This window comes from Phocoena sinus, chromosome 3, assembly GCF_008692025.1.
Source record: "Phocoena sinus isolate mPhoSin1 chromosome 3, mPhoSin1.pri, whole genome shotgun sequence".
NCBI classification, from domain to species: Eukaryota; Metazoa; Chordata; class Mammalia; order Artiodactyla; family Phocoenidae; genus Phocoena; species Phocoena sinus.
In genome coordinates this window covers 164,701,248-164,727,350 of record NC_045765.1, presented here as the reverse complement: position 1 = coordinate 164,727,350, position 26,103 = coordinate 164,701,248, and the positions used below count along the sequence as shown (strand labels likewise).

General features: G+C 44.7%; 1 protein-coding gene across 2 annotated transcripts in view; it reads right to left on the bottom strand.

Moving 5' to 3' along the window:
• Positions 1 to 26,103, bottom strand: part of CTNND2 (catenin delta 2) — a 944,584-nt gene that overhangs the window by 134,391 nt on the left and 784,090 nt on the right. For both annotated transcript variants that reach the window (XM_032628308.1, XM_032628309.1), the window contains 2 exons: positions 7,382 to 7,499; positions 1,481 to 1,666 (listed from right to left, as the gene is read on the bottom strand). In XM_032628308.1, the coding sequence (XP_032484199.1) occupies positions 1,481 to 1,666; positions 7,382 to 7,499 (304 nt within the window). The remainder of the gene's footprint in view (positions 1 to 1,480; positions 1,667 to 7,381; positions 7,500 to 26,103) is intronic.

The window sequence follows — 26,103 nt, the reverse complement described above, 5'->3', positions numbered from 1 at the left end:
TAGGTGGGTTCTAAGAGGCAGAATTAAGAACCATGGCTCAATACCCCCAAAAGGCTCCTCCAGTTCAGGGGGAGATGGAAGACACAGAGTACTGATCCAGGACAGGAGAAAAAGCAGGGCTGGGGATTTATTTCTCAGAGTGGAAGGTCACCGTCAAAGAGGCAATGAGCCTGTATCTCCTAAATTATAGGCGTGTTTAAGCTGGAATATACAGATCCAGAAGCTGTAGAAAGACCTGGAGCCTCAGGGGCTACAAACATCTTGAGAACTGTAACCTACAAAAATGCTAACACTGACACATTCAGGTTAAATGTAGGAATTATATTTAAGGACACATTCCCATTAATCCTTACCATGAATAAAATAGTTCCTTTAACCCTCACTCGGAGTTAAACTTCTCCAAAAAGAGTTTAGAAAATAGTGTGCTGTGACCTAAACAGATATCTTTGAAAATTTATTTTGAATTAAAAACCTGGCAAGAGAGCATGTTGGGGATTCTGTCCCACTTTCTCAGTCATCCACTCCTGAGGACAGTCAGATCTTGGGTTTATAGGACCCTCAGCAGCTGGAGATACAACCATAGCGTCCAGGGCAAGGCTGGAGGTATAACCACAGTGTCAGGGGAAGGCTGGGAACATGACCACAGTGTCCGGAGGAGACGGGAAGATCTCAGTAGCAGGGGTTTCTGGCAGCCACAGGACGGGCACTTTTTCTAATTACTCCCTTACCTGGGGGCCTGGTGGGTGAGGGGTTCTACCTCCCAGAGGCTCCCGAGGGGCAGGGCTGGAGGCTGTTCTGTTTTTGCCAAGGCTGAGAATCACAGCCTGTGGGCCTTTACTTCAATGCAGGGCAACCGACAGCTGCTGGAGGAAAGGACGTTCCATTTTGAAGAGGCCTCTCCAGCCGGACAGCTATCTGGAGTAACCGGAATTGCCCCCCAAGGCCAAGCTTCTAATGTCATTCTGTTGGGAGGGCTGTGAATTATTCCGTTTTCCAACAATAAGTGCAAGATTGCATGTCCAAAAGTTCCCAAATGACCTATACAATATATGTTGGATTTCTGCGCCTCTCTCCACAGCTTCCCTTCTTAGACCACACCTATCCTGTGGAACTGTACCACCTGCAAGGCACCCGCCTGGCCCCCGCAAGGACCACAATAAATGTGTGCATCGACACAGAAGAATCAGCGCCTGCATCTGACTCGACTGTGTGAGCTGGAACCTTAGAGCTTGCCCTGGACTCAAGCGGCTCTTTCCCTTTTTGAAATTTCCTATCTTGGCATGGCTGCAGAACCTGAGGGGAGTCATGTAATGCTCCACTGTCTCAGCTATGAAATCCCCACGGAAAGCCTGTGCAGACGCATTAGTGATGTGACCGCGTGTTAGAAACGCAGAGCCCTGCACCTGCTGACACAGACGAAACATGCATGTTGGGATTAGGGCAAGGGAAGATTGCATGCAGCTGCGAGTCCCCACATCACCTGATCTTGAGATTTCTTTTTCTTCTTCTTCTTGCCCCAGCACCCGGAGCTCTCTGCATCTTTGCCATTGGCCTCACCACAGAGCAGCCCGTCCAGCTCATCTGTGCCCAGGTGCTGTCCCTGAGACGTTTCCGCTGCCAGCCGGTACGAAAGGTTCCTTAAAATGCACACACAGTTTTCAACGGTCTGGAGAATCCAAAAAAAAAAAAAAGGAGGAGGAGTGAATAAAAACTAACCAGCACTCCTCCACCCAGAAAAGCAATCGTCTTTACACACACATTTTTCTTTGGATGCATGTAGCCGCTGCCCCTAATGGCTCCCTTGACAGCCACAGTGGAAAGACTTTAGAGAAGCTTGAAAAAGTCTTAAGACCTTTTCTCACCCCCCAAATACTACTTATCAACAAGAGGTCCTTTTCTAAGCAGCTGCCTTTGATTGAAATTCATTTGTGAGCGAGGAAGAACCCACAACCACGAGAGGTCCCAGATGGCGTCCACTTACGGACAATGGCCGCATGGGGACTAGGGCTCTGAACCACCAAAAGCACAGATAACTGGATTTCTGTCAGCTCTGGGAGGGTGACACTAACACTTACCATCTACCAGGGCACTTTCTAGGGGTGAAACAGGGCAAGAGGTGCAAACCAGGGTGGCCCCAGGCAAGCCGGGTTCTGTGTTCACCCGGGGGCATCAGTGTTTCCATGCTGATTTTCCTGGCAGGAGCATTAAACAGTGGTTAAGGACACACATAGAGCTGGATACCTGTAGAACCCTAGGTCTCTGACCACTGGCTGTGTGACTTGGACAGTGCACCCAATATCTCCATGACCATAACCTCCTCTGTAAGACGGCCATAATAGTGGCCACGTTCTAGGCTGCTGTGTGGAATAGGGGAATTAGAGTATTTACATGTGATAGGCAGAATAAAGCTCTCTGCCCCAAAGATGTCGACATCTTAGTCTCTGAAACCTGTGAATACGTCAGGTTATGTGGTGGAGGGAATTAAGGTTGCTAATCAGTTGGGGAGATTACCCTGGATTATCTGGGGGGGGGTGGGGCATGGAATCCTGAGGGTCCTATAAACAAAAGAGGGAGGCAGAAGAGTTAGAGTGAAACCCCGTGAGAAGGACGTGACCTGCTATTGCTGGCTTTAGAGATGCAGGAAGGGGCCATGAGACAAGGAATGTGGGCGGCCTTGAGAAGCTGTAAAGACAAGGAAACAGATGCCTCCCTTGAGCCTCCAGAAGGAATTCAGCCCTGTGGACACTTGATTTTAGCCCCAAAAGACCCATTTTGGACTCCTGATCTCTAAGATGGTAAGATAATAGGTTTGTGTTTTTAAGCTGCTATGTTTGTGGCTATTTGTTATAGCAGCAACAGGAAACTAACCTGGTATGTAGGTACTGAGAAGAGTTCCTGGCACACAGCAAGTGCTATACAAGGATTTAGATCATTAACAATGGTGGAGATGGTACTCCTGGGAGGTCCAGAGCTTGTGACTTAGATCTAATGGGTCCATGATGGAGTCCTGGCTCTGCCATTTAATGAGCTGTGTGACCTTGGCCAAAGTGTGAAACCTCTCTGTGCTTCTATTTCCTCCCAAAGTCCCCACTGCCAAATCGGAGATTAGGTCTCAACATATGGATTTTGGGGGAACCAAACATTCAGACCAGTGCATCAACCTTTTGACCTTTGTCCTGGATTTGAGGAACCGAGGGAAGAGGAAAAAAATACCAAATTTTTACAAAGGACAAGATAATGATGGAAAAAAAATTGAACTGAGATAAGTTTTATTTTATTTTTTAAGTTTAAGTTTAAATTTTTTTATTGAAGTATAGTTGATTTACAATGTCATGTCAGTTTCAGGCACACAAAATCTGAAAAAGAAGAGATAAGCTGTCTTTTTAAAAGCATGCCAACTTGGCTATCACTTTTCAGGCACCAGCTGTGTGACAGCCACCATTCAAGGCAGGGAAGATCATTCCATTTTACAGATGAGGTCTGAAGCTTTCAGTAACTTATACCAGATTGCACCACTTTTTCTAGTCCTAGGTTGGGACTGGAAGGGCAGTGAGAGCTGTCAGGGTCCAGATCCTGCACTGTTCCCACCTATGACTGGAATCTGGCAAAAGGCACTGTATATGTTTGACATGACTACTGTGGGCAGGAAAACCAAGCAGGAAAACCAGTTTTCAGGGTATATTTCGGCACCTTTGCCATTCCAAGCCTTTCTTGTCAGCTTCTCAAGGTTTCATGGGCAGCTAATCCCACAGGCTTTGAGTCAACCTGATTTTCTATTTCAAGCATCCTCTCAGCATCAAAAAAGGAACTGGCATGAAAGCAGGTAAACACAGGGCAATGCATGAAAGGGAGAAAAGTCTCTCCCTGAAAAGAAAATGTTATGGCATAAGTCAGAACGAGTTTTAAATCAGCTCAAACTGATTTTTCTTACATCAAAGACTTGGGAGAATAAACTCCTTTCTCATACTGCTGTTCATGTTCCCTGGGGCACCTCCATGCCTCTGTTTAACAAATGACCACTGGGGAATAAATCCGCCGTTTTGAGAAATGTTTTATAATCTACCTGTGGCTGAGGGATGATTCTGAGAGAAGCTGGATGGCGGGAGAGGAAGGAGAGACAGAGTGGGGATGGGGAGGGCGGAAGGGAGACAGAGGAAGTGGTAGAGAGGGATGGATGGGGGTGGCCCCAGGGGTTGAACTTATCTCTCCTTAAGCTTGGTTTGGCAGGGTTACCAAGTCAAGAGCTTTCCTCTGCAGGGGCAGGAAAAAAAGAAAAAAAGGAAGACGGGCACCGCCCTCCTTGGGGACACCAGCAGAAGGTGGGTGGCAGCTGGTGGTTTTGGTTTCCATATCCATTGCTGTCAACAGAGCTTTCGTAGTTCCTCTTGGTCACCAGGGTCATTTTGACTCCTTATTTTCTATTAGAAAGGGCTAATTTGGAAGCTGTCTGTAGAACGCTCCACCATATGTTACCCTTTCAACAAACTGTTTCAGTTACCCGAAGCTGAGCTGAGAGCGTGCGTGGAATCCAGGCTCTTTCACTCATTAACTTCGCTGGCCTCAAAGACAGCGTGCACACATTTTTCCCTCCTCTAACTTGTCACTGAGAAGAAGTGGCCAAGCAGAGGGCTGAGTGGAAAGTGATGGGACAATAATAATACGTTAAAACTCAATAGCACATTCTGGCCAGCAGAGCACTGCTGAGTAGTTTATCACATTTGATCCTTTCAACAGCTATAAGGATCCTCCTTGTCTCAAAGCTGAGGTCACCCGGGTCCTGTCCTTGGTCATCGGGAGGAAGAGATGGCACATTTTCCAGCACGCTCCTGGGGCCAAGCTTAGCATTCTTGCTGCTCAATCAGGAATATCTGAGTCTTCTGTTTTTTCTTCTTTTAATCTTTATTTTCTATTGGAGCATCGTTGATTCACAATGTTGTGTTAGTTTCAGGTGTACAGCAAAGAGATTCAGTTATACATATACGTGTATCTATTCTTTCTCCAATTCTTTTCCCATTTAGTTTATTACAGAATATTGAGCAGAGTTCCTTGTGCTCTACAGTAGGTCCTTGTTGATTATTTATTTTAAATATAGTGGTGTGTACATCAATCCCAAACTCCCAATTTATCCCCTCTCCCTCCCATCTTTCCCCTTTGGTAACCATAATTTTGTTTTCTAAGTCTGTGAGTCTGCTTCTGTTTTGTAAATAAGTTCATTTGCATCATATTTTTTAGAGTCTGCATATAAGCGGTATCAGATATTTGTCTTTGTCTGACTCACTTCACTTAGTATGAGCTTCTCTAGGTCCATCCATGTTGCTGCAAATGGCATGATTTCAAGGAATATCTAAGTTTTCTGACTCCAGCCCTAAATGGTCCTCAGTCTTTCAGTTTCCTCTTTTGGGGGAAATGTGGACATTAACAAGGAGAATCTCCAAGGTCTCCCGAGAGATTGAGGAGTCTGGTCCTCTGACACATCAGAAGAAAGATGTGCATGCCTCACAGCACTCTGATTTTGGACCATGCTCCTGAAGGCTGCCTTACTCACCCAGTGGTGGGCACTGGACCAAGACAAGAGGCCGTTGACTCTTATTTTATTCTCAACTACAAGGCCCAGACACTAGTAAAGCTTGCTTGGTATCCATAGGCTTAGCATCCCCTGCGTTAGTCTTTACCACTTTGAAAATTAAGATGCTTAGCATTGCAGCCTCTGTGAATTATGAATTACCTTCAGTAGCTCTTTTCAAAATTCCTCTATTGTGTTAACAGGTATCTGTAAATACTCAAGACATCTTGACTGGTTGTTTCTTCAGGGACTTAATTTTCCTGTCAATGATATTAAAAGGTCTAAAATGGCTGTTAAGGGCATTTACAAGAGAGGTTGATTAAATCTTTTCTATCATATTTCACTTTTGAGATTGATGTCATATACGGTAAATGAATGGATGCAAATGTAACTGAGTGGCAGTGATAAAATGATAGCCAGTGTCATAACTGGAGTCAGCTGGTACTCAAAGGGCTAGAGTCCCAGAAAAGATCATGGGTCCTAAACTTTAGGGAGTAGGGCTCAGGCATCAGGAATTTTCTAGCTTTTCTAGTAATTTAGTTTTCTAGTTTTTTTTAGTAATTTTCTCAATTTTTCCGTCACTCTAATGTGTAGAGAAGTGCCATGGCAAATCATCCCCATGCCAACGAGTAACTAAATGGATAAAATCGCTCTTATTTGTTCTTTATCTGACCTTACAACTAAGTTACATTATATCGTATTGCCGACTAGTGTCCATTTCAAAGCTGTATCTACTAAGGCGGTTCTCAATCCAAGATGCACATCGAATCACCTGATGAACTTTCAGAGGAATAGAAATCGGAGATGAGAGTTGGACACTCAGATTCACTCAGAGGGCTGTGATGGGGTCTAGGCACATGAATTTATTAAATGTTCCAAAGGCAATTCCGAAGAAGAGTTGGTATTAAAAACCATGGGATTGAGGCTTTGGTTCAGAACCAGGGCCAATTTTTGGCTCCCTATGGTATATCTGGAGCCATTTTTGTTTGTCACAACTGGGCTGCGGGAAGGATGCTACTGGCATCTAGTGGGTGGAGACCAGGGATGCCGCTCATCATCCTACAGTGCACAGGGCAGCCCCCAGCAAAGAACTGGACCCAAATGTCAACAGAGTGGCTCTAGAGAAGGTCTTATTAAGGTATCGCATGTATTAAGGTCTTATTAAGGTATCACATTCATCACATGTATTACTTGAAAGCATCAGTAAAGTCTGTGTTGATACCAGGATATTAGGAAATTACAAATTTTTTATTGAAAACGAACCAAAACTCATCAAAAGACAAGTGAAGACAAAACAAAATAGCTCAACGCTGGTGAAGCCCATCCAATTCTATTTTGGTTTGCGAAATAAAGCACTGAATGGACGCTGATGATGGATGCTTTGACAGGCTCGTTTATGTAGCATTTTGACGGCATTTATTTAGACTTCATCAGGCATTCCTTGCATGGCATTGGACAAAATTAAGTTGTTCAAGAGCTATCTTGTAAGAATATAGGATTATTCAACTCTCAGGTAGTTTTAATATTTCTTTTTCTTTTGCCAATGGATTGTAGAAAATAAAGCTAGAAGATTGTGGGCAACCTGGTATGTGAGAGTTTATACACTCATCTGGAACACCTGTAGTTACAATAACTTAATCTAAATTTTTATTCACTACTAATCAAGCATTAAGTGTCTAGGCTAGGATTAAACGTCGATATAGATCTCAGAGTGAAGGTAGTAAACATCGCATTAACTCTCCATCCTTGTTAGCCACTGTTTGGTCCCCTGGGCATCCTTCTTCTCTAAGATGCTTCACCTATGCAAATTCAACAAACCTTGCTATCGATCTCGCTGCTCCCCAGCGCAGACTGAATCACGTAGAGCAGCGCATCCGTGAGCCCATCACATTCCCGCATCCTCCTGCGGGCCTCCTCTCCGGCTGAACTAACATTCCTGCAAAGCAAAAGGATGTGTCAGCGCCCTTCATGGTAGTCACCTCCTCTCATAGTTTTAACCAAAACACTTTCCTTGCCTTTTCAGGTTTACCAAGAATATAATCAGGGGGACGGCCTCCACAAAAGCATCCTAGAATTAGGTGAGTCACAGATATCTGCAAGGAAACTCTCTAAATGGAGAATGCAGAATTCCAAACACGTGATCCGTGAGAGTCCTGTGACTGCTAAGAAGGGAGACTTTGGCCAAGTCTTCAAGGTCTGCTTCATTTACAATCGACCAGGGAATCAGAAGCTCTTTGATTCAAAGGATTCTTCTTCTTTGAGAAGTTTGAAATACTTTTCAAACACAACGCTTTCAACTTACTGAAGTATTTTAGAGATCTAATTTCACCTGCTTCAAAAAGATACCTACCTTGGCCCTGCCAGAGGTAAACTTCTAGAAATTTATTCTAAGAACACAGAGATTTCTGTGAAAATTTAGTCATCGGTTTGCCTATGGCACCTTTTATGGGTAGGAGTTGCCCAAACTCCTTCCGACAATGGCACAGCCTGAGCTAAAGCCAACAGAAGGGGCCCCTTGTAATGAAATGCACGGCTGGGAGACAGAGAGAGCTTCCAGAAGGTACGAAAGGCATGAGACAATCTAGTCAAAGGTGAATCTTTTGGGTGCTTTTAGTTATTCCACCTGAGAGGGTGTTCTGGTCTTCCTCTCCAACCGTGATTAAGGATTCAGTTCCAGCAGAGAACTTTTGCAGTAACTGAATGAGAGACAGCACAGGCTATTAGAGGGATGCTGGAGGAGATGAGTTAATGAAAGGTACAAAGGGCCTGAAAAAATTTAGAAACTGTGGGGAAGGGTGATGGAAAGAGAGAATGATCTAGGTAGGACAATGGTTCTCAAGCTATGGCTACTGTCAGAATCACCTGGAGGGCATGTTCATGGAGATAGCTGGGCCTCACCTTGAGATCACTGGTGGAGTCCAGTAATTTGCATACTTGGTGATGCTCACACTGAAGACCTAAACTAAAGTAGCTCTAACTCTACTTCTAGGGGGAGGGTTTGGTTGGGGAGGGTAGTGTTCTTCAGTGACTGCTGGGGCCAGCCATGGGGCAGATTCCAAGAACCTGTGGCCTTAGAGCACACAGGATTGGTGAACAGAATGAATCTTCAAACCCATGCTGTAATTGACACAAGTGTTCTCATTTCATTTTTCCAACATCTTTCCCTGTTATACTTCATTCTGTTTTACAGATAAGAGAACTGAGGCTCAGACAGGTTGTCCAAGGCTACACAGGTAGTAAGCGGAGAAGCTAGAACAAACCCAGGTCTGCGAAGGACAGGAAAGCAAAGGCTTCAGGCTTGGTGTACAATATGGACTATACCTTTCAGGAATTAAATCAAAATAAAATAGGCTCAATGCTAAAATGCTACTGAACATAAATGTTTTCTTTAATATCTAAAAAGTTCTGCAGACATGTTTAAGGACGATCTATCAGTGTTTTAATGTAACACTGGGAAAGGTTATTCAATTCACATTAGTATTTTTGGCATTTGCTGATCTTAAAATATAAACAAAACTCCTCAGTTCCTTAGATAACGTAACTGAGCAAATACTGGCAGCATTTTTATGGAAAGTGTTACAGAATCTGTCTTGGGGTGGCCAACCCTCGTTCTGACAGCATCTCTGGGAGGGAGGAAAGAAATCTTTCTGCAAAAGAAAAAGTGGTGAGAGGCACTCTGGTATTATTATTAGAAGGATGGTCTTTGTAAAAGAGCATTTTTAGAGCATTTCTCCTTGAAATGATTTTCACCAGGTCGAGCTTTGACACTGTTAGCGTACTAGGTTTGTCAAAAATTCCAATCATTACAGCATTCAAAAAGAAAAGAATTCCAATCAGACCTCTTTGGTCTGAAGAACACTGGGTGCAACGTATGACTGTCAGTCTTAAATCCTGCCTCTTTGTGCTTTGATGAGGTCATGTTTCCAAAGACAGAAGAATGGAATTTGGACTTGAAAGAACTGTAGGGATAGCTCATGTACACCTTAGTCTCGAATATCCTCTAGCCTTTCCCCTTATCCACGAATGCTCAGTCTTTCCTTTGAGTGGCTTCACGATGGGGGCAGGCTGCCTCCTGATTCACAAATAAACGTCCTCACGATCAGTCCTATTTTCACTGGTAGTCAATGAACGGGCAGGGGCAACCGATGGGAAAGATCAGGAATTAACAACTTTGTCAACGTTACATGTTTTCAACATTAATTTGAGCATTTTCTTATTCTGCTTTGTTCTAGTCTAGTCTCCTCCACAATTAAAAAAAATTATTAACTGACTACTATATTAAAATATGTAAGATATTACATATTAAAATGTGTCAGATACTGAGAAATGAGAAAGACTAATATTATAAGTTAAGGTCCCAGTAGGGAAGAGGAAGTAATTAGGACACACACATAAACAGCACCCCTCACAATGATACAGAGGGGAGAGTGCAGTTACCACAGCGTCTGCAGGTAGGATGAGGCTCCATATGTATTTTTAAGTGAACTGAGGTGTGAACACGTCTCTCTTTCAACGAGTAACTGTGTCCTTCAAGCCTTTGGGGTTGGGTTTCCGCTTTTTATCAACTATTCCCGAACAAGTGAAACATATCACAAGATTACCTTTGGTTGTTCACTCTGGAGGAGAGGAGGTTTCCTTTCCTTGCTTCCCCCCCGTCCCAACACAAAATTTACTATACTTGTGCGTTTCACTGTTTAAAAATAAAAATCCCAATAGCCTTATGTGTTGGTCACTGAACAGTTAGTTGTAATTATGGTCCCAGGTAGGTATCTGATAAAGAGCCCATGTCCAACCTACAAAGTTCCTCCTTCCCGTTGTACTTAAATCATTTTCTGCTCGTCTTGAGGGAGGTGATTTCCATGTCTGGCTAGAAACTGGTGCAGCAAAATTCTATGCATAAACGTAACACCGAAACAAAGACTTGTAATTACTTTGTAAAAAGCACAATGATGCTATAATAGCTACTCCTTAGAAATAATCTCTATAATCTTGATTGAACTGCCAGTTGCTATGTCATTTCTGCTTAAAGTAGATTCTATAATCTTTTTACCTAATAGATGAAAAATAAACACAATCTATTTTTATATCTTACAATTAAAAGATATAAAATCTCTTACAGTCTCTCTTATTCAAAGGTAACTCACTAAACTGCTCTATTTTGCCTGTCTTCAGTGCTGTTTCCCATCTCATTACTCGGAGACTTCCTCACTCACTACGCTCATTAAAAAAAAAAAAATCAATATACAGTGCTCATAGGATCCATAGTGGAACTTACACGAAAGACTGGTTTGCATGATGCCACTTCAGATGGTCAGGATATGGGGGATCAAATCACACAGAAAACCAAGGGATGAGATTTTTGAGTAATCAAGCTACTTGAAATTAATCTCTCCCTTCTCTGTACTCCCTTAGCTCTTTGAATCTCCATTATTGATCACCATTGATTTTGAATTGGAACTATTTCGACTGTGACCTTATTGCCGCCTCGGGGCCTTCAGAGGGTATTTGTATACCCAGCATGCAGGTGAGTGCCCGACACGTCCAAGGTGCTCACTGCCAGTTGGCTATTACATGCGCATTCAGCTGTTCCATGGGATTGGAGTTCACATGCAGTCCGTGACTGACTGACCTCTGCGCTCCACGCTTATTGGGTAAGTATCAGATGTCCGTTACACCATCAGTGCAGCCTTCTCACCTTGTGGTTTGTGCTCTGCCACTACAACCCCCATCCTGGATTATTCAGGGCTGTCTCAATTTGCAAAGAAAGATAAAGCAGTTGCAAAGTGTATAATTTGGGGGCTGGAACTTGTTCAGTTTGAAGTTTCTTACGCTTGTTAATATTATCGATCAACCACACCGTGTGGCGAGCGATGTGCACAGTCTCGCCACCTGAAGCCAACCAGGCTGTCCCAGTGTCACACCCACCTCACCCTCTGGCTTGTAGGAAGGGTTTCCTGGTTTGAGATTAGTTTGTCTTGCTGGGCTCTCTGTTCTCTCCTCTCCTCTCCACCCCACCTGATCCTTGGGCCGTTATAATCTGGCCTCCATAGGGGTTCCTCTCATACCTGGCCCACCCCCAGCCCCTGGAGTCCTGGGTTCCAGCCCTAGCTAAAACTCCATGATGTGGAGGAGGGATGGGATGCATCCTCTTTCTGGTTGTCTACTCCTTGGTCCCCGGTGCGTAGCACTGATTAGGAACTCAGTGAGCGACTGCTGAATGAAATGATGCACGGTGGTTTTCAGGTCTGTCTCCTTCTAGACCAGAAGTACTCTGCCAGGGTGATTTTGCCACCGGGAAACATTTACTGATGTCTGGGCACCAAAGGACATTTTGGTTGTCACAAATGTGGAGGGAGGGGGTGTTACCAAGAAGTTCCAATCAAAATCAGCAGTGCCGTCGTTGCGAGCAGGACACTGCTCCCAAACCTGGGTTCCAGGAATCAAGTGTATTTGTCTCCTTGGGGAAACAGCAGCTATGCCTCGTTCTCTCCTACGAAAGGCCTTGGGAGAACTTGTCTCTGGGTTCCAAAATCACCGACCAGAAACCCCCAATCTTTTCCTCTCTGGGAAAGCTGAGTGTGCAGGGCCTGGGAGGAAGGGGTCCTCTGTGCGGCCAGCTGGGTCAACACAGCAAAAGCCACCCAGCCAGATTCTCTCACTCCAGGTGCGACAGTTACGGGGTCCTCGGTGTTGTGTGAGCCCTGCCATGTCTGTCCTTCCCCCTCTCTCTTCACTCAGAGGAGCTGTGCCACAGAAGCCACTAGGGCTCATCCTTTGGATTTGTAGCTTCTCTGTAGAAAGGGAGGAGCTTGTCTCCTTCTTATCACTCAGTAACCTCAATGAAGATGGATGCTCTGGTGTACCTGGTACGGGGCTACCTAGGGGCGAAGGCACATAAATGCCTTCTCTTGGTCTCCTCATCCGGAACGAGCCTACAGGGATGGTTTGACATCACTGCATCACAGGGACACACAGCCAGGTGCTCAGGGCCTGGGCAGAGTCCCAGAGATAAATGTCTACTGCTTCAGCTGCTTCTCCCTCAGAGCCTCCCACCCAGGGGTGAGTGAGACCCCATGTGGACCACTGGGGCACCATGGGGGGTGTGTTGTACCACAAGCACACAGAGAGGGTGGGGAAGAATGGAAGGTTTCACACCGCCCTGACAACCTCATTTTCTTAACTTTGATCACTGATCTGTAAACAATCTCAAACTAATGTAAACACATTAAAACAACGGGGGAATGTCTCAGTAAAAGTAAACATCCACGCTTTCCTTCTCCTCTGTCCAAGGACATTACTGTGACCATTTGGTGTTTATCATTCAAGATTGTTTTCTACTCATACAAATAAAACACGTAGGAATGTTTTGGCTTTTCGCCACAGTGGTTGCTCAGGCACTGTGCCTGTGTCCTTCAAAAGCGTATCATTGTCTATTTTTTAAAATTATTATCCTATTAATAGACATCCAAGTTATTTTAAACTTTTTAGTGTAGTAAGCAATGTTAAACTGAAATTTGGAGGAGTTGTGAGTTTTGCCAGCTGGACCCTGCGGAACCATTTTAGGAAGAAAGGGTAGCAGAGATAAATCAGTTCAAACCAACAAAACGACCCACCCTGATTGGCACCTACTGTGCTCCACACCCAGTGCCAAGTCTTGGGATAAAGAGGAAAACACCTGGCCCTTGAACTTAGGAGTCCACGGTCCAAGAAAGTAAGCAGACATACATTTGATGGGCCTGAATCTGATATCATCAGCATGAAACTAGCAGTATGAAGAATTTGGGAACCAATCCCCCTTGGAAGTGATGTCCAGGCACTTCCAGTGAAATCTAGATGTTCCTAGAAAGTGAACCCTGGATGACATGGATGGAAGTTTTACGACTCACGTTTATTTAAGGTGTAATTAAAATCTTTGCTTAAGTTATAATTCTGTAAACTTGGACATCAACTGTTTTCTTTAACATTTGTACCATCAAGTCATGGGTTGGGACTTAAGAAGTAAGAAGACAGAGTACACTACATGCGTTCTTAGTAAGAAAGCATTTCGTGAAAATTTAGTGGAAAGTGCCTTCAAATTTGAAGGGTACACATGGGCTTAGGGGCAGTTTTAGGTGAATAGCCTGTGTAAATACCAACCAAGCACAGTCATGCAGAGGTGGGGTCTCTGGGTCACTCTCGGCATGAACAGAAGATAGGATCTGGCAGTGAGAGGTGGCATTCCGTGGCAAATATCAATTCTGGCACATAGCTGATACATTTTTACTAAGCCTGGGATCCTAAGCCAGCCCCTTGTATGTACTAAAACCACGGTGGGCTCATGGTTCACCACCGTAACCTTGTCGATGCTCTTACCAAACCACATAACCTGTGCTAAGTCCTCCTTGACATCTAGCTGCTGGCAGCCCAGGTGGGTTGCTCTGAGTGCCAGGCAGTGCATCACCAGACCTTCTCCTCCTGCCTGTTGTAGCTCAGCAGGAACACGCAGGTGAACATTTATGACATTTGGGCTCCCCCCACCTGCCTGGTGAATTCAAGTCACTCCAGAAGCATTTTCAGTGTTGCCTTTTTCTGACATCCTACCCAGAGAGCAGAGCCAAGGATGACAGAGGATAAGTCCCTGGCTTTGAAACCTTGCAGTTGGGATTTGCTGGGCTGGGTTTCCAAGTTGCTTTGGACCAGCACTCCATTTTATTTTCCACGTCTCCCTTTCTGGAACTGGAATGTCTATAACTATTGTCCTGTGCCTGTCCCAGCACTGTATGTTGGGGGAAGATAACCTGTTTCTTTAGAATCATAGGTTCACAGGTGAAGAGAAATTGTTCCCCAGCAGCTGTACTTCATGGGTTACTCATCTACATTGGATTTAGATGATTCTGATTATGGACTATTGAGCTGAAGAGATTTAGGACTTTGAGTTGATGCTGTAATTGGGATGAGACCTTGGGATGAGATGAAAATACGTGGGGTGGATGTGGATCTTTGGGGACCAGAGGGTGCACTGTGGTGGACAAACAATGGCCCCCCAAGATGTCTATGTCCTAATCCCTGGAAACTGAATGGATTACCTTACATGGAAAAAGGGACTTTGCAGATGGAATTAAGGTTATGGACTCTAAAATAGGGAGACTGTCCTGGATGATCCCTGTGGGCCCAATTTAATCACATGAGCCTTAAAAGCAGAGAACATTCTCTGGCTGGAGTCAGAGAGATGCAGCAGAAGGGAAGTCAGAGAGATCCCAGCATGAAGTTTCAACTTCCTGTTGCTGGTTCTGACGTATGGGGGCCACATGCAAAGATGAGAGAGAGAGGCGGCTGGCTTCCAGCTGACAGCCGGAAAGGAAACAGAGACATCAGTCCTACAGACACAAGGAACTGGGTTCTGGCCACAACCTGAAGGAGCTTGAAAGCAGATTCTCCCAAGAGCCACTAGAAAGGAACACAACCCTGCCCATACCTTGATTTTAAGTTGGTGAGACTGGAGTCAGACTTCCAATCCACAGAAACAAACTGTAGGATGAGGGCTTCCCTGGTGGCGCAGTGGTTGGGAGTCTGCCTGCCGATGCAGGGGACACGGGTTCGTGCCCCGGTCCGGGAAGATCCCACATGCCGCGGAGCGGCGGGGCCCGTGAGCCATGGCCGCTGAGCCTGTGCGTTCGGAGCCCGTGCCCCGCAATGGGAGAGGCCACAACAGTGAGAGGCCCGCATACCGCAAAAAAAAAAACAAAAAACAAAAAAAAACTGTAGGATAATAAATCTGTGCTGTTCTAAGTCACTAAGTTCATAGTAATTTGTTACAGCAGCAATAGGGAACAATACACAACATTTAGCTTTTGCTCAAGGGTAAGTGGAGTTCTTCTCAACACCATCCCTAAATGTTTCACACTCCATCCTTTCCCTGGAAAAGTGCTTATCTGCAACGGGCTCATGCAAGTTTTAAGATATTTCCAGATGATCAAATAATTGTATTGATTTGATCAAGACCCAAATACCCCATATATAAGACGATAAAAATTCTTCCTAATGGGATGAGGTGCTGCCCTCGACTGTGCAAGGCCAGGAGATATTCTATGTAACTCAGAGCATACTAAGGCCCTCTGCACAGGAAATATTGATGTGATATGACGATGCACCATGAAGTATGTTGCTCTTCTTTTCCCCATCTCTGATCTGATTAACCACGAGAGCGCCACCAGGTCAGTGGGTATCAGCTTGCTCTCCTGCTTAGCTGAAATCCTTCACTTCTGCCAGTCCTCTTTCTGGCAGAAGAGTTGCCTGAAAGCCTCAGTCTTCACGGCTTCGAGGGAACAGAAAGTGCAGCAGCTGGTACTCTACACTGCGTGGGAAACAAGTGTGTGGATTGTAAGGGAGAGAAATGAAGCCGCTTCCCAGCTCTGATTGAGTGAAGTCTGTAGTGTGGCCTCCTTGCTTTAAGTGAATTCCCAGAACGTCATCTGAAATGCTAACCCTAAGTACCAAATGGTAGGAACGGCATTAGGAATAGCCCCACCTCCACAAATTTTATTGGGTACAAATAACGGGAGGTTGAATTTACTTGAAAAGCTCTTGATTTCTCTCTCTGCATATGTGTTTTTAAAGCTGGTACTTCATTATAGTCAAGTCAGAACAATTTCCAGAGAAATCAATTTCCCTTTTTCTTTCTTTCTTTTTTTAAGATTAGCTCAGTCCTGCTGCTTAGATTCCTGCTATGCACCTTACTGTCTTCTCCCAAGGAAGGCAATTTCTTTATAAATCAGGACAGTGATAGCTCAGTGATTGCTTTGCTGAGCTGCAGAGACAGAATGCTTCAGTGGCCTAAAGGACAACTACGTACCGAGCCAGCAGTAAACCCCACTGCCATGCTGTCCTCAGAGCGAAGGCCCCCTGTTGACACTGCCGCCTCCATTCAGGAACGTGAACCAGCAGAGACAGACGGAGAAGCCCCTCTGACATTGACTGTTCAATGCTGTCCCTTTTGAGGACCACCTAGATGCGTGCCTTCTGAAGTCAGCCACGCATCCCACACACTGTTCCGGAGATGCCCAGAGCAGAACCAGAAACACCCGCGTTAACAGACACCCTATTGCTGTCAAGTACTACCTAGGGTTTCAGCTCCATGATTCCAATTAAAATTGATGGATGCCACAGAGTTAAGTGCGCTATGAAATGTCTGCTCAAAGTTTCCTGTTGGGCTAAATTACAAGGAAATTGTAGGGGAAAAAAGGGTGAATGCTGTGTGGCTAAAACCGTTACCTGTGAACCTAATTGTGCCCATGATTTTTTTGTGCTCTGTGAACACCCACAATTGTTTTCTAGCCTGTAGTTACTGGACCACATCATGAGCTTGGAGCAGTGCCACATGGCCCAATCGATGCCCACCTGCCCTGTTTTCCACTAACTCCTGAAATATTTCACTCAGGTACATCTGTGGTGGGCTTTTCTTTCTGGAGCGCAGACTCAGGGTCAGGATGCAACTCACATTGGAAGCCCCCAGGTCCCACCTCTGTCCTGGCACCTCGGCATCCCGTCAAGTCTATGTACCACCATCACCACCGCAATGAGCATTTCCATAGAACAAAACCATTTGCCAGCCCTGGCCTGATTACAAATGCAACAACAGCAAAAAGCAAATGTCATGGGTCAAAATGCAAATGAAGTTCAAACATGAATTAAAAACAGTGTTTTCTTCTTTTTCTGCTAAACCAGCGATCAACCAGATCGAGTTAGCACAAATCACAAAACCTGAGTTTTAAAGCACACGTAATAAATAAATATGCTAGGAAACTGTGAAATAGAAATGCGGTATTCACTTCACCAAGCAGACAGCTTCTAGGAAAATGAGCATCGCGGCTAAATAAATAATGAGTAGGGCTGAGGCCATCCAATTCTGGGTATTTTGAGTCCTCCATCTTCTAAGAAGTAGGAGAACAAAGCTGACTGATAAGGGATTATAGGTAATTGGCTACTTGCCTTTTAAATGTCAGACTGTGGGTTTGAACACTTTCAAGATTTGGCATTATTTCTGGATTATTAATCGCTATTATGAAAACCACCTTTCTCATTTTCATTCCAATTCAACACCTAATTCTCCATATGCAGTCAGGTAGTCTTTCAATTTATTTACTTACAGGAAATTTTAACAAATCATACTTCAAACACTTATTAAAGCTGGGAATCCATGTGATTTTTTAAAGCTCACTCATCTAGATGATACATTTTCCTTGAGGTGCATTTCTTGTTTTCATCATTGCTTTGATCACTCACAGATAACATTGAGTCCCAGAAACAACAATCAAAAAACTCAAAGTATCACCAGAGGCAAAGAAGTGCATTTCCTCTCCTGTCTTCCCTCTTCTTTCTGCTTCTACCCTACTGTGCTCCGTGCAGTTCCCCAGCCCCTCCAAAATATGACTTTGTTCTGGGTGTTTACTGTCAGACTGTTGCCATCAGCATTTCTCTAAGCTGAGGGCTCACTGTCCTTGCCCAGCATGGGAGGGTTAAGGGGTTAGAAGAGGGAGACACCGGAAACAGAAGGCAAAAGCCCCTGTTACTCCGTTGCTCCAGGCCAGATGCCTGCTGGTAACAACATCCCTCTCCGCTTCAAACATTTTTGTTTGCTTGTTTCCTTACATTTCTTTTTTGAAAGACGACTCCTTAAATTTGTGGCCAAAATGCTAATAAAAATAGTCCCTGGATCAAAACAGCTTAAGCCTCATGTCCAAATGCGAAGCAAGTGATTAAAAAAAAAAAAAAAAAAAAAAACTTTTCCTTTAATCTCTTAAAATGTACCCATCTCTCCTAATTGCTATTTAATGAATTTAGACGTTTTGATGACTCGTTCAGCAGCCTTTTATTTGGGCCAAAGAACATGATAAATGATGAAAAATCTAGACTCCAGTTAATTTGGCCAGAGATTATCGTATAGTTCTAGCTAAGAGAAACGAACAAAGAAAGCCAATCTTTGGCCAAAAATGAATGAAAGCTGCAGAAGGTGTCTCTGGACCACCGTCTTTTCTTCTTGGTTTGGAATGGAAATACCTAGTGTAGGAGTGATGGGTGACAGGAGGGAGAAGAAACTCTAAGAATACATATATAATTTGTGTGAGGAAAACATACAGAAAACTCAGTAAAACTAAGATCACTTGTCTTTTAATTTTTTTCTGAAAGTGAGAACAGTATACTTTTAATCTTAAATACTGAAACATCTTTAATTTCTGGAAGACATTTCTGAGAGACTTATTAAAAGAAAGTAGAAGCCAACTTCTTAAAGAGGCGTGCCAATGTGGCTTTTCGAGTTTATGCACTGCTCTTAATCGCAATTTAGGAATAATGTTGGAAAAATCAGTATCAGAACAATTCAAAGAAACTCACATTTTAAAATCAAGTTTAATTGTCTGCCTCCATTATTGCTATGACTGGACTTTTTCTTCTTGGTTGTGGGAAGGGCAAATTCTAAAGATGTCTCTTCAATATCACATGACGTCATGCACATGTGGCATCTCATTTTAAAAAATGACACAAATGAACTTATTTACAAAACAAACAGGACTTAACAGATATCGAAAACAAACTTACGGTTAGCAAAGGGGAAATGTGGGGGGGAGGGATAAATCAGGAGTTTGGGATGAACATAGACACACTACTATACGTAAGATGGATAACCAACAAGGACCTACTGTAGAGCAAGGGAACTCTACTCAATATTCCGTGATAGCATATATGAGAAATGAATTTGAAAAAGAATGAATACATGTATATGTAGAACTGAATCACTTTGTTGTACACCTGAAACTAACACAGCATTGTAAATCAACTGTACTCCAATAAAATTAAAAAACAAAAACCAAAAAACAAAAATCCACTTAAAAAAATAATGTCTCTTCAAGATGGCTGACCCCTGGTGGTTCAATCAAACACTCAAACACTAACCTAGGCACTGCTGTGAAGGGGCTTTGCAGACGGAATTAAGGTTACTAATCAGCTGACCTTAAGGCAGGGCAACGATCCTGAGTTTTTAGGATCATTTTTAGGAATGAGGACTCCTGGGCTCAGTGTCATCACGTGAGCTCTTAAATACAAAAGAGGGAGAGGCAGAGGGTCAGTCCAGGCTGACTGAGGGGCTTGGAGAGATGGGGAAAGGTTAGGATAGAGGGGCCTGACATTGCTGATTCTGCAGGATGAAGGAAGGGGACCACCATCCAGGGCAGGTGGTGGCTTCTGGAAGCTAAGAACACCTCCCAGCCTCCAGCCAGCAAGGGAATGAGGCTCTCAGTCTACAGCTGCAAGGACCTGAATGTGGCCACTGACCTAAAAGAGCCAGGAAGTAGGTCCTCCCCAGAGCTTCCTGAGAAGAGCCGCTGGCAGACACCTTGACTTTGGATTTGTGAGACTTCAAGCAGAGAGACCAGCCGAGCTCCCTGGACTTCTGATGTAAACCACTCTGAGATAGTTAAGTCTGTGTTGTTCCAACCCCCTAAATTTGTGGTAATTTGATACGGCAGCGATGGAAAAACCACTTCATTTGCACAGCCACAGAAGAAAAAAATATTCCTATCTTTCATAAATGTTCACTTTAACATTTCTGCTAAAGTATTTCAAAACTTTGAGACAAACTTTTTGCATTTTCCAATGGAGGCATTTTAGAGGTTCTGAATGATGAGATACCGTCGTTAGGATTTTTAGATGACTCTTGCTGCAGGAATGCAAGCTAAATGCATCTCTCAGCAACTCCAGATAACCTAATGTGACTTTTCTTGGCTTACTACCATCAGATGGCTTGCTCTCAACATGAGTACAGGATAATGGCACTGCTGGGTGCAAATTTCCTTTTAGTGCTTTAGGGGTGAAGCGAGTCATGCTTTAAAAAAATCCAAGATTTATAATGCTGCATAGAAAGGTCACACAGCAAAGACACTTTGAGCAGCCACAGAGCCTTGTTAAAAACAGCTCACAGGTTGCCCGTGAAGAGTCTGGTTTCACTGTCTCTCCTCGTCACTCTAAATAAGTTCTTCAATTAGACGGTTTCTCACCTGTTATGGTACGCGGTGCCATTCTCCTGATGCTGAACAAATGTTAAGGTTTTATTTAAAAACTGTACCCTTAAGCAGCTCATGGGCCATCCTGAGAATAACTTAAAAACAAAAGACAAGACTTGTACCTTTCACTACGGGCCCAGGGCACGTGTGTGTGTCGTCTGGCTTCACTGCCCTTTGTAAATGATAATGGTTCCTGGAATTCTGGCACAAGACACACAAAACGACTTCATGAGAAAAATGTCAAGGCATCAATGCACTATAAAAATAATCTAGAAAATATAATTTGGAAACACAAGGTTTTTCTAACACTCACTTTATTATGATTACTCTTACTACCAATCCTTTTATATGTGCTAATATGGGACGGTTTTCATCTGTTAATGAATTAAGAAAAAAAGTTACAGCAAAGACAGGATAGAATGATTCCATTTTTGTGCAAAAGGGAAGCAGGGAGAGGATCCTTATATGTTATACAGATTCACCAGCTATCAGACCAGTAGACACAGTGAACGAATCCATTATTTCCAATAATCCAATATTCCCCTAAAATTCCCCAAGAAACACAATGTGCTACTTTAGTTTTAATCACAAGTACTCATCACAGAACATGCTAAAAATCAAGTCTATAGTTTATTTCCACATCAAAGAAATTGAGAATTGCTTCAGGTGTAAAGCAAAAGTTCTTTCTTTTTTTCTTCCACATGGACACACCTCAAGGACAGTGTGCCCATGACCGACACCCTCCCATCAGCACTGGCCACTGGCAGTGTGGGGAGATGTCGGGGGGGCTTGTGGGTAACAAGCAGCTACAAGGCAGCCAGCCACAGCCTTACCCCTGCTCTCCATCTGGTCTGCATCACAGTGGATGGGCAGAGACACTTATCTCTAAATTAGTGGTGGTGTCCTTGGTTTGTTTGTTTGGTTTTAATTCTGATTTCCCTCACCATGGAGCCCCTGAATTACACTGGGGATGAACAGAATAGGAAGAATGAGGGTGACAAGGAGCCTTTACGAAGTATATTTGTGGTCACAGTGATCAACAGAGGTGACTAAAGAAGAAATCTTAAAAGCTGAGAAAAAAAAAGAGAGAAAAATGTAATGGAGAAAAAGAAAAGTAGTGCTAACTGGGACCTGTTCAGGGGGTTTCCTTAAACATTATTTTGCTGTGCACCGAACACGTTAACTTGCTGGGTAAATATGGTGTCACTCTTGCTCGGATCCTGTGTTACCCGCACATCTACATCCAGTCAGCCAGCAGGTTAAGTCAGTGCCAATGTCAAAGCATCTCCAGAATCCTCCTCCATGGCTACTGACAGGTCCATAGCACTGGCATCTCTTGTCTCTTAATCGGTCTCTCTGCTTCTGCCCTCATTCTGAAACTGAGCAGGACCTTGTAGGACTCCTGGGCACAAAAGTCTGTCTGTGTCCCCCCGTTTCTTGTTTGTAGGAAATAGGCTTCATTCAGCCTCCATGACCTTCCCTGAGTCCCAAAGGGCAGGTTCAAACAGTTGGTTGCTAATTAGGGAAGAGGGGGGATGTGGAGACAAGGGAGGAGCAGTCAAAAGAAACAACAGTGCAGCCTTGGGGCAGGGTCCTGGTTCCCCCTCAAGGATACACATAACAGTATCTTTGAGCTGTTCTGCAGATACTAGAACCCTACCAGGTGGGAGAAGTTAACTGTCTGCTGCCCACAAGCACACACATCCCTTCCGCTCTGGTTGGAACCAGAAGGTTGATGATGCTGATTCCACGTACCTCCCCACAAACCAATCAGAAGAATGTCCACAAGCTCATCATGCCCTCTGCAAACCATTAGGATAAAACTCCTCACTAGCCCCCCCAGGTCAGGACACACAGTTTTGAGGGCATTAGCCTGTTGTGTCCCCTTTGCCTGGCAAAGCAATGCTTTTCTACTTCACCCAAAACTCTGTCTCCGAGATTCAATTCGGTACCGGTGTATAGAGGCCAAATTTTGGCTACAGGTCCCCCACCTCCCAGGGAAGCTTCAGTGATTCTTCTAAGATGTACATTGGGGGCTTCCCTAGTGGCGCAGTGGTTGAGAGTCCACCTGCCGATGCAGGGGACACGGGTTCGTGCCCCGGTCTGGGAAGATCCCACATGCTGCGGAGCGGCTGGACCCGTGAGACATGGGCCCGTGAGCCATGGCCAATGAGCCTGCGTGTCTGGAACCTGTGCTTCGCAATGGGAGAGGTCACAACAGTGAGAGGCCCGTGTATAGCAAAAAAAAAAAAAAAAAAGATGTACATTGGAGCACGAGTCCACCACCCCAAGACATTCCATTGTACTCAGAGTCAAACTCAAGGTCCTGCCCATGACACATGGCCGGGACACTCTTCCTTCTTTGTCACTTGGCCAACTCCTACTCATCTTTCTTGTCTTTTTCACAGGAAGGCTTTCCCTGTTCCCCTGACTGGGTGAAATCCCTTTGTTCTATGCTCATTCATTGTACGCTTTCATAATTCTCACCCCACTTATACTACTTGCTTACTGCCCCCTGGCATCTGCCCATTCCACACTCAGGTCACAGAGCACCATGCTACTCTGGGAAAGAGCTAGAGGCTGGGCAGCTGGCCTGCAAGAAGGACAGCTGTGGGAAGGATGGGCAGCTATGCAAGCTGACAACGTGAAGACAAACTCTGACTAGGGTTAGGAAAAAACCGACAGATGCCCTCGGCCAGCAGGTCTGCACTCCTGCACTCAGAGGCACAGGCTGGCAGTAGGCAGCCCTCGATGGTCCTGTGTCTCCACCCAGGGCCTACTTTGGTCTGTGACTAAATATGCAACGCTGCTTGTGATTGATTTCTTTGCTTGTCAAGTGGATGATAACTTTCTAGCATGGGAAGGAGACAGAGGACTAAGTGACAGCAATACTAATGTACTGTAGCCACAGAAAGGACATAAAATTGGAAACCAGCCTCCAGCCGCCCGCTCCTTCTCCAGCCCTGGTCCATAGAGAGTTCAGAGACAGACCAGGCCACCTTCTTATCTCGTTAAAGGAATTTCAGGCAAGACACTCTGGAGTTGCAGGTAGTGGGGCTTCTTGGGGAGCCAGGGAGAAGGATATGCACAGGGACGCGCCATGAACAGCTCCACACCCTTCTCTTAGCAGGTCCTGATTTGTGTAATACAATGTTTGTGAAATGTTGGCATTCATTTGTAAAGAATGGAAGTATTTTATGCTCTGAAACTCAGCCTGGGGGAGTAGAAAAGCTTTGGTGTCAAATTTCCACTCTGATATTATCAGCCTGGCCTTGGACAACCCATTTAAGCTCTCTGGCCCTCAGTTTCTCCATCTGTAAAGTGGGCTTCTATTTGAGAGGCTTAGACGAGGCATAGTCTGTGAAGTACCCAGGGGCCAGAGGGGACCCAACGCTGAGCTCTCAACTCTCCCCTGATCATTCCCAGTAGCTCCCAAGACTTGCATTCCAATTGCATGATGGCTGCTGTTCAGAGCCTGCCGCCAGCAGTTAAAGTGAGTTTCCTGTGGGTCAGGCCCTGTGCCGAGCTATTTATGTGCATGGCTGCAGGACCAGCATAAGGGTGAGGTGAACGAGGCCTTTACTCAGTGTAAAATTTGGAGGGGGGCGTACTCCAAAAATTCAATGATCATCAGAAATAATAGGTAATTTTTTTTTTTAATTAATTTATTTATTTATTTATTTTTGGCTGTGTTAGGTCTTCGTTTCTGTGCAAGGGCTTTCTCTAGTTGCGGCAAGCGGGAGCCACTCTTCATCGCGGCGCGTGGGCCTCTCACTATCGCGGCCTCTCTTGTTGGGAGCACAGGCTCCAGACGTGCAGGCTCAGTAGTTGTGGCTCACGGGCTTAGTTGCTCCGTGGCATGTGGGATCTTCCCAGACCAGGGCTCGAACCTGTGTCCACTGCATTGGCAGGCAGATTCTCAACCACTGCGCCACCAGGGAAGCCCAATAGGTAATTTTTAATTGTGATAAAATATAAATAACAAAATTTATCATCTTAACCTTTTTTTTTTTTTTTTTGCGGTACGCGGGCCTCTCACTGTTGTGGCCTCTCCCGTTGCAGAGCACAGGCTCTGGACGCGCAGGCTCAGCGGCCATGGCTCACGGGCCCAGCCGCTCCATGGCATGTGGGATCTTCCCGGACCAGGGCACGAACCCGTGTCCCCTGCATCGGCAGGCGGACTCTCAACCACTGCGCCACCAGGGAAGCCCAGTGCCTTTCTTTTAAGGACTCATGCAGAGTGCTATAAAGACAAATGGCCTTAATAATCCAACAGTTGGAGAGAAAACTTCTCTGGAATGAATAGCCAAAAGAAAAGGCAAACAAGGTGAGAAAAAGAGAATAGTCTAGCCCAGAAAATGTAATGGGATGGACATACATAAAATGGGCAGGGAAACAATTTGACAGTTCCTAAAATCTTATACCAAGAGGGACCATACAATCCAGCAATTCTGCTCCTAAATGTATGCCCCAAAGAATGAAAATAGGGGCTCAAACAAATAGAGGGACATGTTAATAGCAGCATTAGTCATGGTACCCAAAGGGCAGACACAGCCCAAATGTCCATTGATGGATGAATGGATAAACAGAATGTGGTATATCCATCCAAAGAAATATTCGTCAGTCCACTATAAGAAGGAATGAAATACTCATCCAAGCTACAACATGGATGAACCTTGAAGCCATTATGCTAAGTGAAAGAAGCCAGTCACAAAAGGCTATACATTACATGACTCCATTTAAATGAAATATCCAGAATAGGTAAATCCAAAAAGACAGAACACAGACTGGTGATCACCAGGGCCAGCAGGAGGGAGAATAGGGAGTAACCATTTAATGGGTTCAGAGTTTCTTCTTGGGGTCATGAAGATATTTTGGAACTAGATAGAGGTGGTTGCACTACATTGGGAAAGTACTAAATGCCACTGAATTGTTCACTTCTAAATGGTTCATTTTATGTTAAATGAAAGAAAAGTAAGCTGGGGGGAAGGAAATGCTGGGGATGTAGGGGTTCATGCCAGAGTGAAAATAGAAGGGGCCCCTTGAGGAGAGGGATGCAGTTTTGCGGCTGGTCAGATTGACCCACGGGCCAGGTGAATCTGATCTTTATGGTTCATCGTACTTCTGGACCTTTGGCTTCACTTAAATCAAAGGCTTCGGAGCATAAAAAGTTCCTATATAAAGAAGAGGAATCTTACAGTCCTTGAGAGGTGACAGGTAAGGGCTCCAGAAATGTCGGCTCCAACATTTCTCCAACAATGTTCCTGTCTCAGTGGTCACGTGGGTGCTTCAGACCCACAGCTTTGCCTTTCTGAGCTGTGGTCCCCTGCTGGCCTCAGTGGAAAGATGCTCAGACACTTGTCTTCTTAAGGTCTCTGTCTAAGCTTGCAGGGGATCCTGGCTGGGTGCTTGAGGGGAAACAGGAGGATAATCTGTCTCAATCATCTCCCCTCAAATAGAAACGAGCCCTGGAAAATCATAACAGGCCCCAGCATCAGTTCCTTTTTG